Source organism: Salvelinus alpinus, chromosome 27, assembly GCF_045679555.1.
Source record: "Salvelinus alpinus chromosome 27, SLU_Salpinus.1, whole genome shotgun sequence".
Classification (NCBI taxonomy): domain Eukaryota; kingdom Metazoa; phylum Chordata; class Actinopteri; order Salmoniformes; family Salmonidae; genus Salvelinus; species Salvelinus alpinus.
In genome coordinates this window covers 5,198,630-5,214,832 of record NC_092112.1, presented here as the reverse complement: position 1 = coordinate 5,214,832, position 16,203 = coordinate 5,198,630, and the positions used below count along the sequence as shown (strand labels likewise).

The 16,203-nt window shown below is 44.3% G+C and overlaps 1 protein-coding gene across 1 annotated transcript in view; it reads left to right on the top strand.

Annotated features, from left to right (window-relative positions):
* The window catches only part of selenoi (selenoprotein I), a 58,387-nt gene extending 42,743 nt beyond the window's left edge, over positions 1-15,644 (top strand). Inside the window, exons 6-10 of the mRNA XM_071369280.1 lie at positions 518-626; positions 762-810; positions 3,283-3,463; positions 4,388-4,567; positions 7,042-15,644. Of these exons, the coding sequence (XP_071225381.1) occupies positions 518-626; positions 762-810; positions 3,283-3,463; positions 4,388-4,567; positions 7,042-7,149 (627 nt within the window). The 3' untranslated portion in view covers positions 7,150-15,644. The remainder of the gene's footprint in view (positions 1-517; positions 627-761; positions 811-3,282; positions 3,464-4,387; positions 4,568-7,041) is intronic.
* The last annotated feature ends 559 nt before the right edge of the window (positions 15,645-16,203 follow it).

Below are 16,203 nucleotides of genomic sequence, written 5' to 3'. Positions count from 1 at the left end.
GTTGAAGCTGTATCAAGCTTGGCAGAATTATATTACTATTCAGTCCTTATAAAGTAGTGTCATGTATTTTTCTTCTTGGCTTTTGGAAATCAAATATAGTTTCAGACTAAACATTACTCACTCAGTTCCAGGTTGGGTGGTGTTCTCAGGTTTCTGTTGTTTTCCAGAGGATTTGCTGAATATAATAATTAATCCTTGGTAGATGTGAACCTTCCAGGTGATTCCGTAAATCTGTCCAAAATCAGGTTGTAGGTTTTGAGTTTTGATTTGAAGTGAAGGTTATGTTGTAGAGGGTAGCATCCTGTATGGGTTCCTGACAAAAAATCCAAGTTTATCTAACTCTAAATTTATCTTTTTTAAAGAAAATGCTGAAAAATGCAGGAGCTCATCTGATCGTGACCCACCTCTCTCTCTCTCTCTCTCTCTCTCCCTCTCTCTCTCCCTCTCTCTCTCTCTCTCTCTCTCTCTCTCTCTCTCTCTCTCTCTCTCTCTCTCTCTCTCTCTCTCTCTCTCTCAGACCATCTCTATAGTGTACATCTTCACAGCGATGGTTGGCGTGGAGACGTGGTATGAACCAATCTGGTGGAACTTCCACTACCGAGACCTCTTCACTTTCATGATCCTCGGTGAGCTCCCGTTGGTCAGATTACTGCTGTCTGAGCTGGGATTGGACAGTTTCGTGCACCGTGCAGTGTGATTGGTTCTGATGTTATGTAAATTTGTGTTGTGTTCTGATTGGTTGTCCGTGGTGTCACCACCAGGTTGTTCGTTCACTGTGACCCTTCCCATGAGCCTCTACAACGTCTTCAAGTAAGTTACAGCTCTTAGCTTACTAACTGTTATAGACATTTTTCCTTCACAGACTCAACATGTAAACAGTTGTTACTTAAGGTACATTAACTGTTACTTTGTTTTATAGTATCTTCCAACTCTTAGCTTAGTGTTTTGCTCTAATAGATTTCACTTTAGTGAACTCCGTTCTCCTTCAGACTCAACATGTCAAGTTGGTTTAGCTACGGTGCGGTAACCTAGCAACCTAATTTAGCTCTCACTAGGATCCCCGTCAGCTTTTCTTAGTTTAGTTTACTAGTAACCCCCATTAGTTGTTAGTTTAGTTTACTAGTAACCCCCATTAGCTGTTCGTTTAGTTTACTAGGATCCCCCGTTAGCTGTTAGTTTAGATTACTAGGATCCCCCGTTAGCTGTTAGTTTAGATTACTAGGATCCCCCGTTAGTTGTTAGTTTAGTTTACTAGGATCCCCCGTTAGTTGTTAGTTTAGATTACTAGGATCCCCCGTTAGCTGTTAGTTTAGATTACTAGGATCCCCCGTTAGCTGTTAGTTTAGATTACTAGGATCCCCCGTTAGTTGTTAGTTTAGATTACTAGGATCCCCCGTTAGCTGTTAGTTTAGATTACTAGGATCCCCCGTTAGCTGTTAGTTTAGATTACTAGGATCCCCCGTTAGCTGTTAGTTTAGATTACTAGGATCCCCCGTTAGCTGTTAGTTTAGATTACTAGGATCCCCCGTTAGTTGTTAGTTTAGATTACTAGGATCCCCCGTTAGCTGTTAGTTTAGATTACTAGGATCCCCGTTAGCTGTTAGTTTAGATTACTAGGATCCCCCGTTAGCTGTTAGTTTAGATTACTAGGATCCCCCGTTAGCTGTTAGTTTAGATTACTAGGATCCCCCGTTAGCTGTTAGTTTAGATTACTAGGATCCCCCATTAGTTGTTAGTTTAGTTTACTAGGATCCCCCGTTAGTTTTTAGTTTAGATTACTAGGATCCCCCGTTAGCTGTTAGTTTAGATTACTAGGATCCCCCGTTAGCTGTTAGTTTAGATTACTAGGATCCCCCGTTAGTTGTTAGTTTAGATTACTAGGATCCCCCGTTAGCTGTTAGTTTAGATTACTAGGATCCCCCGTTAGCTGTTAGTTTAGATTACTAGGATCCCCCGTTAGTTGTTAGTTTAGATTACTAGGATCCCCCGTTAGCTGTTAGTTTAGATTACTAGGATCCCCCGTTAGCTGTTAGTTTAGATTACTAGGATCCCCCGTTAGCTGTTAGTTCCCCCGTTAGCTGCTGTTAGTTTAGATTACTAGGATCCCCCGTTAGCTGCTGTTAGTTTAGATTACTAGGATCCCCCGTTAGCTGTTAGTTTAGTTTACTAGGATCCCCCGTTAGCTGTTAGTTTAGATTACTAGGATCCCGCGTTAGTTGTTAGTTTAGATTACTAGGATCCCCCGTTAGCTGTTAGTTTAGATTACTAGGATCCCCCGTTAGCTGTTAGTTTAGATTACTAGGATCCCCCGTTAGCTGTTAGTTTAGATTACTAGGATCCCCCGTTAGCTGTTAGTTTAGATTACTAGGATCCCCCGTTAGCTGTTAGTTTAGATTACTAGGATCCCCCGTTAGCTGTTAGTTTAGATTACTAGGATCCCCCGTTAGCTGTTAGTTTAGATTACTAGGATCCCCCGTTAGCTGTTAGTTTAGATTACTAGGATCCCCGTTAGCTGTTAGTTTAGATTACTAGGATCCCCCGTTAGTTGTTAGTTTAGATTACTAGGATCCCCCGTTAGCTGTTAGTTTAGATTACTAGAATCCCCCGTTAGCTGTTAGTTTAGATTACTAGGATCCCCGTTAGTTGTTAGTTTAGATTACTAGGATCCCCGTTAGCTGTTAGTTTAGATTACTAGGATCCCCGTTAGTTGTTAGTTTAGATTACTAGGATCCCCCGTTAGTTGTTAGTTTAGATTACTAGGATCCCCCGTTAGCTGTTAGTTTAGATTACTAGGATCCCCCATTAGCTGTTAGTCCCCCGTTAGCTGTCAGTCCCCCGTTAGCTGTCAGTTCCCCCGATAGCTGTTAGTTCCCCCGTTAGCTGTCAGTTCCCCCGATAGCTGTTAGTTCCCCCGTTAGCTGTTAGTTCCCCCGTTAGCTGTTAGTCCCCCGTTAGCTGTTAGTTCCCCCGTTAGCTGTTAGTTCCCCCGTTAGCTGTTAGTTCCCCCGTTAGCTGTTAGTTCCCCCGTTAGCTGTTAGTCCCCCGTTAGCTGTTAGTCCCCCGTTAGCTGTTAGTCCCCCGTTAGCTGTTAGTCCCCCGTTAGCTGTTAGTTCCCCCGTTAGCTGTTAGTTCCCCCGTTAGCTGTTAGTTTAGAACTAACCATTTGCTAACAGGGGATCCTAGTAAACTAAACTACCAATTTACTTGATCGTGACAGGGCTTTAGAGGTAACCGTCTCTTTCATCTCCCCCTCTCTCTCTCATCTCCGCCTCTCTCTCTCAGGGCGTCTCGTAGTAACACTCTGAAACACAGCAGTATGTACGAGGCCTTCCTCCCCTTCCTCTCTCCTGTCCTCCTCTTCCTCCTCTCCTCTGTCTGGGTGATTTTCTCTCCATCCGACATCCTCCAGCAGCAGCCCAGAGTCTTCTACCTCATGGTGGGGACAGCCTTCGCTAATGTCACAGTGAGTCACACACATGCACCAGCTCTAACTACACACACTGCACCAGGCCCTCTTGTCTACAGGCCCTCTCCTGTCTACAGGCCCTCTCCTGTCTACAGGCCCTCTCCTGTCTACAGGCCCTCTCCTGTCTACAGGCCCTCTTCTGTCTACAGGCCCTCTCCTGTCTACAGGCCCTCTCCTGTCTACAGGCCCTCTCCTGTCTACAGGCCCTCTCCTGTCTACAGGCCCTCTCCTGTCTACAGGCCCTCTCCTGTCTACAGGCCCTCTCCTGTCTACAGGCCCTTGGGATCCTGAGTTAGAATAGTAGAATACACGAGGTTCCATCTTGGAATGTGGTTGTGCATCAGCAGATTTTCTCTTCTGTCAGTCCCTGACAGCTACGTATAAAATAAACGATGAAGTCTAGCTGCCAGCTATTTAAAGTTGTAGTAATCCTGGTTGAATTACTGACCGGGGGGCCCCAATTGAATGTACTTGTCACTCTGTCAGATGTCTTATTCCTAACTGCTGCTTTTCTCACCACCCTATGCAAAATGTAGCTGTAAACTATTCATTTACTCTCCGTACCTCGGCAAAATGACTTCCATTTAAACGAGTTATAAAACTGCAACATTTTGGCTGCACACCATGGTAAAATGTCTAGAATTGCAGGAAATGAACTCTAAAACGTATATTTTGTTACTTGCTGCCAAGAGGGTGGCTGAAATGTTTGGCTCTCAAGGTAGGGGGCCAAAAGGCTAGGGCCGGCTCTGACTGCACGGGTACGCAGACCCACGGGTACGCAGACCCACGAGCCACAGCAGCCCCTCATGATGAGCTTAGGTTTTTGTGGCCCCCATTTAAAGTTCCCTGCTCTCCACTAAAAACGATATGAACTACATAACTGCTAAGTCTGTGTGTGTGTGTGTGTGTGTGTGTCTGCAGTGTAAGCTGATCGTGTGCCAGATGAGTAACACCCGTTGCCAACCGCTGAGCTGGCTGTTAGTTCCCATGGCGACGGTGGTGTTGTTGGCGGTTACAGGGCTGGTTGCTAACGAGACGCTGTTGATCTACGTGTGGACGGCCATCGTCATACTCACACACATACACTACGGAGTGTCAGTGGTGAGTACACACACACACACACACACACACACACACACACACACACACACACACACACACACACACACACACACACATACACACACACACACACACACACACACACACACACACACACACACACACACACACACACACACACACACACACACACACACACACACACACACACACACACACACACACACACGCTACAGTGGTGAGCAGGATGGGAAATAAAACAATGTGTGGACCAGCTGTGGTGAATGTTCTACTATTACCAGCCACGTTTTCCCAAAACAATTCTAATAATGAAGATAAATGACAGAAAACTCTGTCCCCCGCCCCGCTTTCACCACTGTCGCGTTGACTAGCTCTTCCAGAGCTAAAACAAACACCAACTAAATGATGTGTTGGATTTGTACATGTGTGTTTTCCCTGCTGCTCTGTTTGTCCACCCGTCTATAGAGTGTGTCTGTATTTCTGTATTCAGGGTTCACTCAAACATCGTTTTACGCTTTATTTTGATATTGACAGTTACAGCTGATTTTTGGGATTGTATGTCAATTTGCTCTCCATAAATATGTAATCTGATACATTAGTTTCAGTCTCTGAATTGTTTAATGTAACCTTTTGCTGCCAGCTCCTGATATCATAGGAACTACAATCTGTCTCCTGAATTAGCAGAGTTTGCATGTGCACCCAGCTGGCACACATTTGCACTAGGCCCGAGCTTGTTTTCCTCCGGGTAAACTAGCTGGCTAGCTGAACTACTTTCCATCCTCATTGCCAAACTTCATAAATACAGCACCCTTCAAAAGTCATCTAGTTATACAACTAAGAAATAACAAAGAAATTAGCTGGAAAGAAACTTGAAAATGATGTGTTGTTTTGGTGGCGAAGGATGTCATTGCTATTTAACGCAGATCCAAATTCAGTGAGATCCACCGGCGTCATTAGCGTGACGTATTTAACTGGTGTTAGAACTGTGACCACGGGCAGCCTTTCCGGCTTGATGTGGATATGTAGTGATTTTGCCAACACAGACAGATATGTACACAGTCTTGTACCCTTTAACCTTTATTAAATCAGACTTTGTTAATATAATCGTGAAATGACACGAGAACCAGAGAAAATAGCAACTTTACATTGTGACGTATCACGACGTAACGTACGGCATTATGCAACACGTGTGCCATACAGCCTCTCTCCACCAGGTGTAGCGCTTCTCTCGCAGATTAAAACAGGGTAAGGGGGGTATCTAGTCAACTGTACAACTGAATGCATTCATTGTTTGCGTCATCACTGCGAGCCATCGTGACTCTCAAAAGCCGCGACAGCCGCTGTCCAATTCTGAACTTTAGCCCCGTCCTAAAAACCAGATTCAAATTTGACACAAACCTTCAAATAGGCATGTAATGACACATTATATAAACTCTTTAAACTGTTAAAGGTGATAAGTTGGACAAGTCGGGTGAAAACAGCCGTTTCCCAACACAACACATCTCCCCCTTTCACTAATACTCAGTTAGCCTTCCCCCTCCGCCATTTTAAAAGACCAGATGAAGCTCCATTGCCTTCTAACTTTAGCTAGCAGGGGTTTTAGCTAGCCAGCTCGTATTGACACATTATTGAAAGCTCACTAGCTGCATCCTAGCTAGCAAGGTTGTTTGATTAGCTTGCTAGTAGCTGATGTCATGGCAAGCAAGGTGAGAATTTAGCTAGCTAGCCTATTTGTTATGCTAGTGAATGACGATGCTAACCAGTTAGCTAGCTAGTAAGCTAAAAACGTGGCTAGCTGGTACTGGCAGTATGGGGTAACGGTAGTTACATCGTGGTGAGATATAATTAAACTTCTTCAACATCTTGCTAGCATGGCCAGATATATATAAGCAAGGACTCTACCTACCTAGTTAGCAACATAGCACAGCTAGCTTCAGAGTTACATGGTTACCTAGGAAACAATTTTTTCATTTTGCCCACAGTGGCAGACTTGATCACTATGGAACACATCAGCTCATAGTGACCAATCAATAAATGGCTCAGTGGCCAAATGCTCGGTTTGAGATTTAGCCATTGTAAGTTAAATGACACGCTCTCTCCATCCTCTCCTCCATCCTACCCCTCTCCTCCACCTCCTCTCCTCTCCTCTCCTCCACCTCCTCTCTCCTCTCCTCTCCTCTCCTCTCCTCTCCTCTCCTCTCCTCTCCTCTCCTCTCCTCTCCTCTCCTCTCCTCTCCTCTCCTCTCCTCTCCTCTCCTCTCCTCTCCTCCACCTCCTCTCTCCTCTCTCCTCTCCTCCACCTCCTCCCTCTCTCCTCTCCTCCACCTCCTCCCTCTCTCCTCCACCTCCTCTCCTCCACCTCCTCCCTCTCTCCTCTCCTCCACCCCCTCCCTCTCCTCTCCTCTCCTCTCCTCTCCTCTCCTCTCCTCTCCTCTCCTCTCCTCCTCCTCTCCTCTCCTCTCCTCTCCTCTCCTCTCCTCTTCTCTCTCCAGGTGCACCAGCTCAGCGATCACTTCAACATATTTGCCTTCTCTCTGATGAAGCCCAGCACTGACTGACAGGACCAGGAGCGAATCGGCTTGCAGGGAGCAGAGGTTTAGACCCTCCCACCTCCCTCTGCAGCCAACCGGCACTTCACTCTCATTACCACGGAAACACACCACTCCCCCCACGAGGATTCTACCACCCATCTGATCTCTGACCCTCCGCCCTGGCACACACACACCCCAACCCCCTTCCTTCACAGTGTCAGTTTGGGGGCGGTCCTCAGAACTTTGGGGGCGGCATCCCGGGGCTCTTGGTTCCTTGGCTGCTGATAGGTTGAGCTGATGAGCCAATGAGATGTTGTTTCCTACGGAAATATTCTTCAGCCTGGAGGACAGGAGCCCAGACCACACACTTACTGCTTACACCCAAACACACACCGCTTACAGACGTACACACTTACACAAACGCCACAGTTGTTACTTTACTGTTAAACGGTTTAAACACACACACTCTTATGAATGTTCAGTATGTTATTGCCTTGGGGAAATGTCATTTCAGTTAGTTAGTTTGACAGACAGCTCTGCTCCACCCCTGACCTCTAACCCCTGACCTCTAGTTTGACAGACAGCTCTGCTCCACCCCTGACCTCTAACCCCTGACCTCTAGTCTGACAGACAGCTCTGCTCCACCCCTGACCTCTAACCCCTGACCTCTAGTTTGACAGACAGCTCTGCTCCACCCCTGACCTCTAACCCCTGACCTCTAGTTTGACAGACAGCTCTGCTCCACCCCTGACCTCTAGTTTGACAGACAGCTCTGCTCCACCCCTGACCTCTAACCCCTGACCTCTAGTTTGACAGACAGCTCTGCTCCACCCCTGACCTCTAACCCCTGACCTCTAGTTTGACAGACAGCTCTGCTCCACCCCTGACCTCTAACCCCTGACCTCATCTGAACCGTGCGGTCGGTCCGTCAGTTGGTGTGTCACGGTTCTATCAAGGGTATGAAGGCGGAGTCTCAGCTGTGCTTTTGTCTTCTGATTGGAGTGTTGAGGGGAAGTGAAACTGTCTGTCTTTATATGGCAACATGATTATTAAAATGGGGTTTTGTTTTTTTATTTAGAGAAAAAACTGAACAAAGAGAATATTATTATGATCTAAAAATGCTCCGCTAATTCAGCTGAGGTGTGTGTGAAACATGCTCTCTCACACGCGCGCACTACACACATGCTTGGTGATGACGGTTGGTAGTCGGAGTTAACTGTGAGGCCAGTTCTGACCAATCAGGGCCCTTTGGGGGGCGAGACGGAGGGTGGAAACACCCAATCACGGACCTCGCTCAGTGCTGACCCCAGGATGACCCCTGAGCTGTGAACTGTAGTGACCTCTGTAGTCTGAACTCTGACCTCCAGAATCCTCCCACCGCTGAGGTGTCGTCGTGGCAACAGGCCGATTCGTGATCGAGTTCTTTTTTTTTGAATTCTTTTTTCATTTGATTTCCTCTCTGTTAATCTCTCATAGCTGGGGTGTGTGTGTGTGTGTGTGTTGGTAGCAGCAGCGCTTGAATGAAGAGTGTGTCTGAAAACCGCCAGCGGAGCGACTCACTCTGAGGGAACAGGCTGCCGTGACCACAACCCCATGAGATATACCTGTCACTGTCTGTACTGTCACACCTGGTATATACCTGTCACTGTCTGTACTGTCACACCTGGTATACACCTGTCACTGTCTGTACTGTCACACCTGTATCACTGTAACACCTGGTATACACCTGTAACACTGTCTGTCTGTCTTTTCCTTCTGTTGGACCAGCGTCTGTCTGTTTGCCTGATTAGCCATTATGTTGACCGGATACTCTAGTGGCAGTCGGGGGGAGATCAGGTGGGACCATTCTAGCCAATGAGAGGGCAGACATGGGTGTAAAGAACAGGCACAACGGTTACCACAGCCACAAAGTCAAAATTTGGTATATTGTTTTTCGATTTTTAGTTTAAATTTAAGCTTAGGTTTAAAATCACATTTTAAGAACAGACTATTTTTAAATAGGCGGGTTTATCAAGTAAAATGTTATTGGTCATTGCGTACACATTTTGCAGATGTTATCGCGGGTGCAGCGAAATGCTTATGTTTCTAGCTCCAACAGCTCAGTAATACTGAACAATACAAACACTAATACAAACTATTAAAAATAATTAATAAAAATATACATATTTGAAGGAGCAATGTCCGGAATATATTCAGTACCAGTCAAGTTTGGACACACCTACTCATTCAAGGGTTTTTCTTTATTTGTACTATTTTCTACATTATAGAATAATAGTGAAGATTTCACAACTATGAAATAACACATGCAGTCATGTAGTAACCAAAAAACTGTTAAACAAATCAAAATAGATTTTAGATTCTTCAAAGTAGCCACCCTTTGCCTGGACAGCTTTGCACACTCTTGGCATTCTCTCAACCAGCTTCACCTGGAATGCTTTTCCAACAGTCTTGACGGAGTTCCCACATATGCTGAGCACTTGTTGACTGCATTTCCTTCACCCTTCACTCTTCACCATCTCAATTGGGTTGAGGTCGGGTGATTGTGGAGGCCAGGTCATCTGATGCAGCACTCCATCGCTCTCCTTCTTGGTCAAATAGCCCTTACACAGCCTGGAGGTGTGTTTGGTCATTGTCCTGTTGAAAAACAAATGATAGTCCCACTAACCAGATGGGATGGCGTATCGCTGCAGAATGCTGTGGTAGCCATGCTGGTTATGTGTGCCTTGAATTCTAAATAAATTGACAGTGTCACCAGCAAACCACCATCACACCTCCTCCGTGCTTCACGGTGGGAACAACACATGCGGAGATCATCTGTTCACCTACTCTGCGTCTCACAAAGACACGGCGGTTGGAACCAAAAATCTCAAATTTGGACTCTTCAGACCAAAGGACAGATTTCCACCGGTCTAATGTCCATTGCTCGTGTTTCTTGGCACAAGCAAGTCTCTTCTTCTTATTGGTGTCCTTTAGTAGTGGTTTCTTTGCAGCAATTCGACCACAAAGGCCTGATTCACTCAGTCTCCTCTGAACAGTTGTGTCTGTTACTTGAACTCTGTGAAGCAGAGGTATCAGTCCTAATGAACGTATCCTCTGCAGCAGAGGAAACTGGGTCTTCCTTTCCTGTGGCGGTCTTCATGAGAGCCAGTTTCATCATAGCGCTTGATGGTTTTTGCGACTGCACTTGAAGAAACTTCCAAAGCTCTTGACATTTTCCGTATTTACTCACCTTCATGTCTTAAAGTAATGATAGACTGTAGTTTCTCTATGCTTATTTGAGCTGTTCTTGCCATAATATGGACTTGGTCTTTTACCAAATAGGGCTCTCTTCTGTATACCACCCCTACCTTGTCACAACACAACTGATTGGCTCAAACGCATTAAGAAGGAAAGAAATTCCACAAATGGACTTTTTAACAAGGCACAACTGTTAATTGAAATGCATGCCAGGTGACTACATCAGGAAGCTGGTTGAGAGAATGCCAAAAGTGTGCAAAGCTGTCATCAAGGCAAAGGGTGGCTATTTGAAGAATCTCAAATCTCAAATATATTTTTATTTATTTAACACTTTTTTTTGTTTACTACATGATTCCATATGTGTTATTCCATATTTTTGATGTCTTCACTATTATTCTACGAGGTAGAACATTTTTACAAATAAAGAAAAACCCTGGAATGAGTAGGTGTGTCCAAACTTGTGACTGGTGCTGTATATGTATGTATAGATGTTATGGACAGTATATGTGAGTAGAGAAGGTGTGTACAGCAGTAGTTAGAAATGATGAGCTATGACTAGAATGCAGTATATACAAATGAAGTGGGTAAAACCATGTAAACATTATTGAAGTGTCCAGTGATTAAAGCTTGAAGGTCACTATGGCATTAACGGCTGAGCTGTAGTCCATGAAAAGCATTCTGACCGGTATTCCTCTTTTAATTTTTAATTTTTTTTAACCTTTATTTAACCAGGAAGGGCTCATTGAGATTTAAAATCTCTTTTTCAAGAGTGTCCTGGCCAAGATAGGCAGCACCAAGTCATTGCAAAAATTACACAGACAGACAACATGAAAAACTACAAGTTATCTAGTAAAAACCATTGAATTCACAAGAGTATAACAATATCAAAAACAGCAAATTAAAAACATTGACAGGTCAGGGAATCAGCCTCAAAATTCTTCATCAGTGATTTAAAAACACCAATCGGGACAAGTTCTTCCAGTTTAAAATTATTTTGTAAGGTGTTCCAAGACGATGGCGCAGAGTACATGAAAGACCTTTTACCAAATTCAGTTCGGACATTTGGACCAGTTAGCAGGATAAAGTGTAGCTGTTGTCCAGATGGGATAGGGCAGTGCCATGGCGATTACATCATCCGTGGATCTGTTTGTTTATTTAACTAGGCAAGTCGGTTAAGAACAATTTCTTATTTACAATGATGGCCAAGGAACAGTGCCTCTACTGCCTTGTAGATTTTTACCTTGTCAGCTCGGGGATTTGATCTAGCAACCTTTTGGTTACTGGCCCAATGCTCTAACCACTAGGCTACCTGTGGCTCTACGGTGTTTGGTAAAGGTGGAGGTGATATGATCCTTAACTAGCCTCTCAAAGTGTTTTATGATGACAGAAGTGAGTGCTACGGGGCGGCAGTCATTTAGTTCAGTTACCTTTGCTTTCTTGGGTACAGGAACAATGGTGAACATCTTGAAGCAAGTGGGGACAACAGACTGGGATAGGGAGAGATTGAATATGTCCGTAAACACTCCAGCCAGCTGGTCTGAACATGCTTTGAGGATACGGCCATCTGGGACAGCAGCCTTAAGAGGGTTAAATGTCTTATTCATGTCTGACACGGAGAAAGAGAGCTCATACTCCTCGGTGGCCCACATCAACGGCACTGTGTTTTCCTTGAAGAGGGAACAGGTGTTTAGCTTGTCCGGTCCGGGAGTAAGGTGTCCGACGTGGCTGGAGACCCTATCACATATGTTTTCAGTTTTGCGCGAATGCTGCCGTCTCCACGGTTATTTGTTTTGGATAATTTCTAGTGGTAACCTCTATGCACTTCCTGATGAACCCAGTCACCAAGTCAGTTTATACGTCATTGAAACCAGTCACCAAGTGTATACGTCAATGTTGTTAGGTTGCGATTGGTCAGACCAATGTCGAACAGTCCTTACTACAGGTACTTCCTGTTTAAGTTTTTACCTATAGGAAGGGAGTAGCAGAATGGAGGCGTGATCTGATTTGCCAAAGGCAGGGCGTGGGAGGGACTTGTAGCCGTCCTGGAAGGGGGAGTAGCAATGGTCAATAGTAGTGCAGGTGATGTTTTGATTAAACTTAATTTTCCTCAGCTTTGCTTCATTGAAGCTACAATAAAGAAGGCCTCGGGATTTGCAATTTCCAGTTTGTACAAAGTCCAGTGTTTATTTTATTTATTTTTATTTCACCTTTATTTAACTAGGTTGGCCAGTTGAGAACAAGTTCTCATTTACAACTGCGACCTGGGCAAGATAAAGCAAAGCAGTGCGACACAAACAACAACACAGAGTTACACATGGAGTAAAACAAACATACAGTCAATAATACAGTAGAAAAATAAGTCTATATACAATGTGAGCAAGTGAGGTGAGATAAGGGAGGTAAGGCAATAAATAGGCCATAGTGGTGAAGTAAATACAATATAGCAATTAAACACTGGAGTGATCGATGTGCAGAAGATCAATGTGCAAGTAGAGATACTGGGGTGCAAAGGAGCAAGATAAATAGATAAATAACAGTGTCGGGATGAGGTAGTTGGATGGGCTATTTACAGATGAGCTATGTACAGGTGCAGTGATCTGTGAGCTGCTCTGACAGCTCACAGCTGGGGGGGGTGTTACTATGGTGACCAATGTGCTGTGATAAGGCAGGGCTTTACCTCGCAAAGACTTATAGATGACCTGGAGCCAGTGGGTTTGGCGACGAATATGAAGCGAGGGCCAGCCAACGAGAGCATACAGGTCACAGTGGTGGGTAGTATATGGGGCTTTGGTCAACGAGACTATACAAAATATAAAAAATGCTACTTCGGGAAATGCCAAATTTACTACATGTATTTACAATTCTGAAAAAGTACAAAAACTTATACGTGCTGTAAAACATGTGACCAACATGTTAACATAAACAATAAAGTTCATAACATTGTAATAGTGAAGTGTTTGAGGAACTACAGAGGAAAATTGAACAATCATAACAGGTTGGAACAGTATAGAGGACTGGGGCTTTGGTGACAAAACGGATGGCACTGTGATAGACTGCATCCAATTTGTTGAGTAGAGTGTTGGAGGCTATTTTTTAAAATGACATCACCGAAGTCAAGGATCGGTAGGATAGTCAGTTTTACGAGGGTATGTTTGGCAGCATGAGTGAAGGGTGCTTTGTTGCGAAATAGGAAGCCGATTCTAGATTTAATTTTGGATTGGAGATGCTTAATGTGAGTCTGGAAGGAGAGTTTACAGTCTAGCCAGACACCTAGGTATTTGTAGATGTCCACATATTCTAAGTCAGAACCGTCCAGAGTAGTGATGCTAGACGGACGGGCGGGTGCAGGCAGCGATCGGTTGAAGAGCATGCATTTAGTTTTACTAGCGTTTAAGAGCAGTTGGAGGCGACCGAAGGAGTGTTGTATTGAAACTCGTCTGGAGGTCAGTTAACGGTGTCCAAAGAAGGACCAAAAGTATACAGAATGGTGTCGTTCCAGTGTAATTCCTTGAGAGCCATCACGGTCTCAGCTTGAGGGGGAATATGAGTATGTTACAGTCACTGATGTCTCTCTGGAAGGAGATCCTTGCCCTGAACTCGTCTACTTTATTGTCCAGGGACTGAACATTAGGAAGTAATATTTCAGGATAGTCTTATTTGTGATGGAAATGCGAGTGAGTGATCTAAAAAACTAAAAGTTATTTTCGGCAGTAGGTAATAATGCAAGAAACCTTCTGAGAAAATAATGTAAGATAAGATAAGATATAACACACAAATAAACAATACTGTGAAGTTGGCTAGGAGCTAGGAACAGGGTGACCGTGTCTGTCGGCGCCATCTTATTTGTGACTTTATGGTTGTGGTAACTAGTGAAGACCAGGCACAACTCTTGATATAAAGTTTTTTTTTCTCAAAGTTGCTGGAATGCCATGTGCCCTATTTATATCAGTACACTCGTTCCCTCTTCAGGTGTGACGATGTGTTCATCCTATCAGTACACTCGTAACGACCTAATCATTTCAAAACATGTTCGACGAAATTCGCCACTCATTGACCTCCAGACAAAAACTCCTTTCTTGGTGAGCGACACAAATACATAAAAACGCCCCCTGCTGGAGAAGTGGGACTTTAGGCCCTGTTTATCCCTCTTGCTTCAAGTCTTCCTCCTTTTGCGTCCCAAATGCACCCTATTCCTTATAGTATAGTGCACGACCAGGGCGCTAGGCTCAAATCAAAAGGAGTGCACTATACAGGGAATAGCGTGCCATTTGGGATCGTTCCTTAGATGACGCGTGACAGATCTAACGCCTGGATATGTTTTTAAATAGCAGTTCTCATACACTATATATACAAAAGTATGTGGACACCCCTTCAAATTAGTGGATTCGGCTATTTCAACCACACCCATTGCTGACACATCGAGCACACAGCCATGCAATCTCCATAGACAAACATTGTCAGTAGACTGGCCTTCCTGAAGAGCTCAGTGACTTTCAACGTGGCACCGTCATAGGTTGCCACCTTTCCAACAAGTCGGTTCGTCAAATTTGTGCCCTGCTAGAGCTGCCCCTATCAAGTCGCTCTGGATAAGAGCGACCAACAGTAATCTGACCCTTCTCAAATCCAACAGTAATCTGACCCTTCTCAAATCCAACAGTAATCTGACCCTTCTCAAATCCAACAGTAATCTGACCCTTCTCAAATCCAACAGTAATCTGACCCTTCTCAAATCCAACAGTAATCTGACCCTTCTCAAATCCAACAGTAATCTGCGCAGCTCTGTGATGTTGTCAACAAGGCAGCATGGTGTATCATACATATCTTTTCCATAAAATATATTTTTTTCATTGGGAAGGCAGATAAAGCGTTTTTTTAAATCAAAAGCAATCCCTTTTGCCTGTGAAACCACAAAATCCTAGTAATTACAACACGTGCTTAATTACGTCACTTTTGTTTTGAGCGGTAAGGGTCTAGTCCGTCTGAACGTCTGGGAGACCAGGTAGGGTCTAGTCCATCTGAAGGCTCCCTATGTAGTGCACTACTTTAGCTCTATGAGGCACCCTATGTGTCTGGAAGTAGTGTATAGAAAGGGATTTGAGGCCCTCTGTACTAATGATCCTGGTCATCAAGTCTCCTCCATCACTGCAGATTGCTAACGCCTCTGGATGAAACCGTTAATCTGTGACTCTGTCTGTCCAGAGCTCTTTATTGTAAAGCTGTGAGTTTGTCTGTCATGTGATGCGGCTACAGAGCACCTGATTATGATGAAGAGGATGATGTAAAGAAACAAAGGCCTGTTCAAATTAATAAAATGTTGTTTAACCTTTCAGAGCGACACACCTATATATTCATATCGACTGACTTGAATGTTCCAGGGGTGCGTTCAGTCATTTTGTTATGCTGCGTGATGATTTGTACTGAACGACACGTTTACCCAAAATGGTGCGTACTGTTCTTCAACAGCCTTTGAGGTACTCCCCTTTGCTGGGTGTGGACTGATCAATATGGGTGTGACCATTTTGAAATCACAAAACTCGTGCAACAAACACCATACAATCTACCTCTGGGCCACCGTAATCAACGTTTTTCTCTAGTCGTTCAGTATAGTACAGGTTCGGTTGAATTTAACGTTGCACACCTTTGGTCTTACTGATTTCAACCCTGATGTGGATGTAACCATGGTGACGTTTTTGTTCATGTTCCCGTGGTGATGTAACTGTCGTGATGTAATGATGTAGCTGTATGTGTAATTTTGGTGATGTAGTTGTAACCGTGGTAATAAGGCTGTGGGTGTAGTACCTCTGGCCTCCACCAGGCAGCAGCAGATAACCTCTAGATTGTAAAGGTAATTTATAACCGCTGTGCATTTCACACTAAATATCTGCA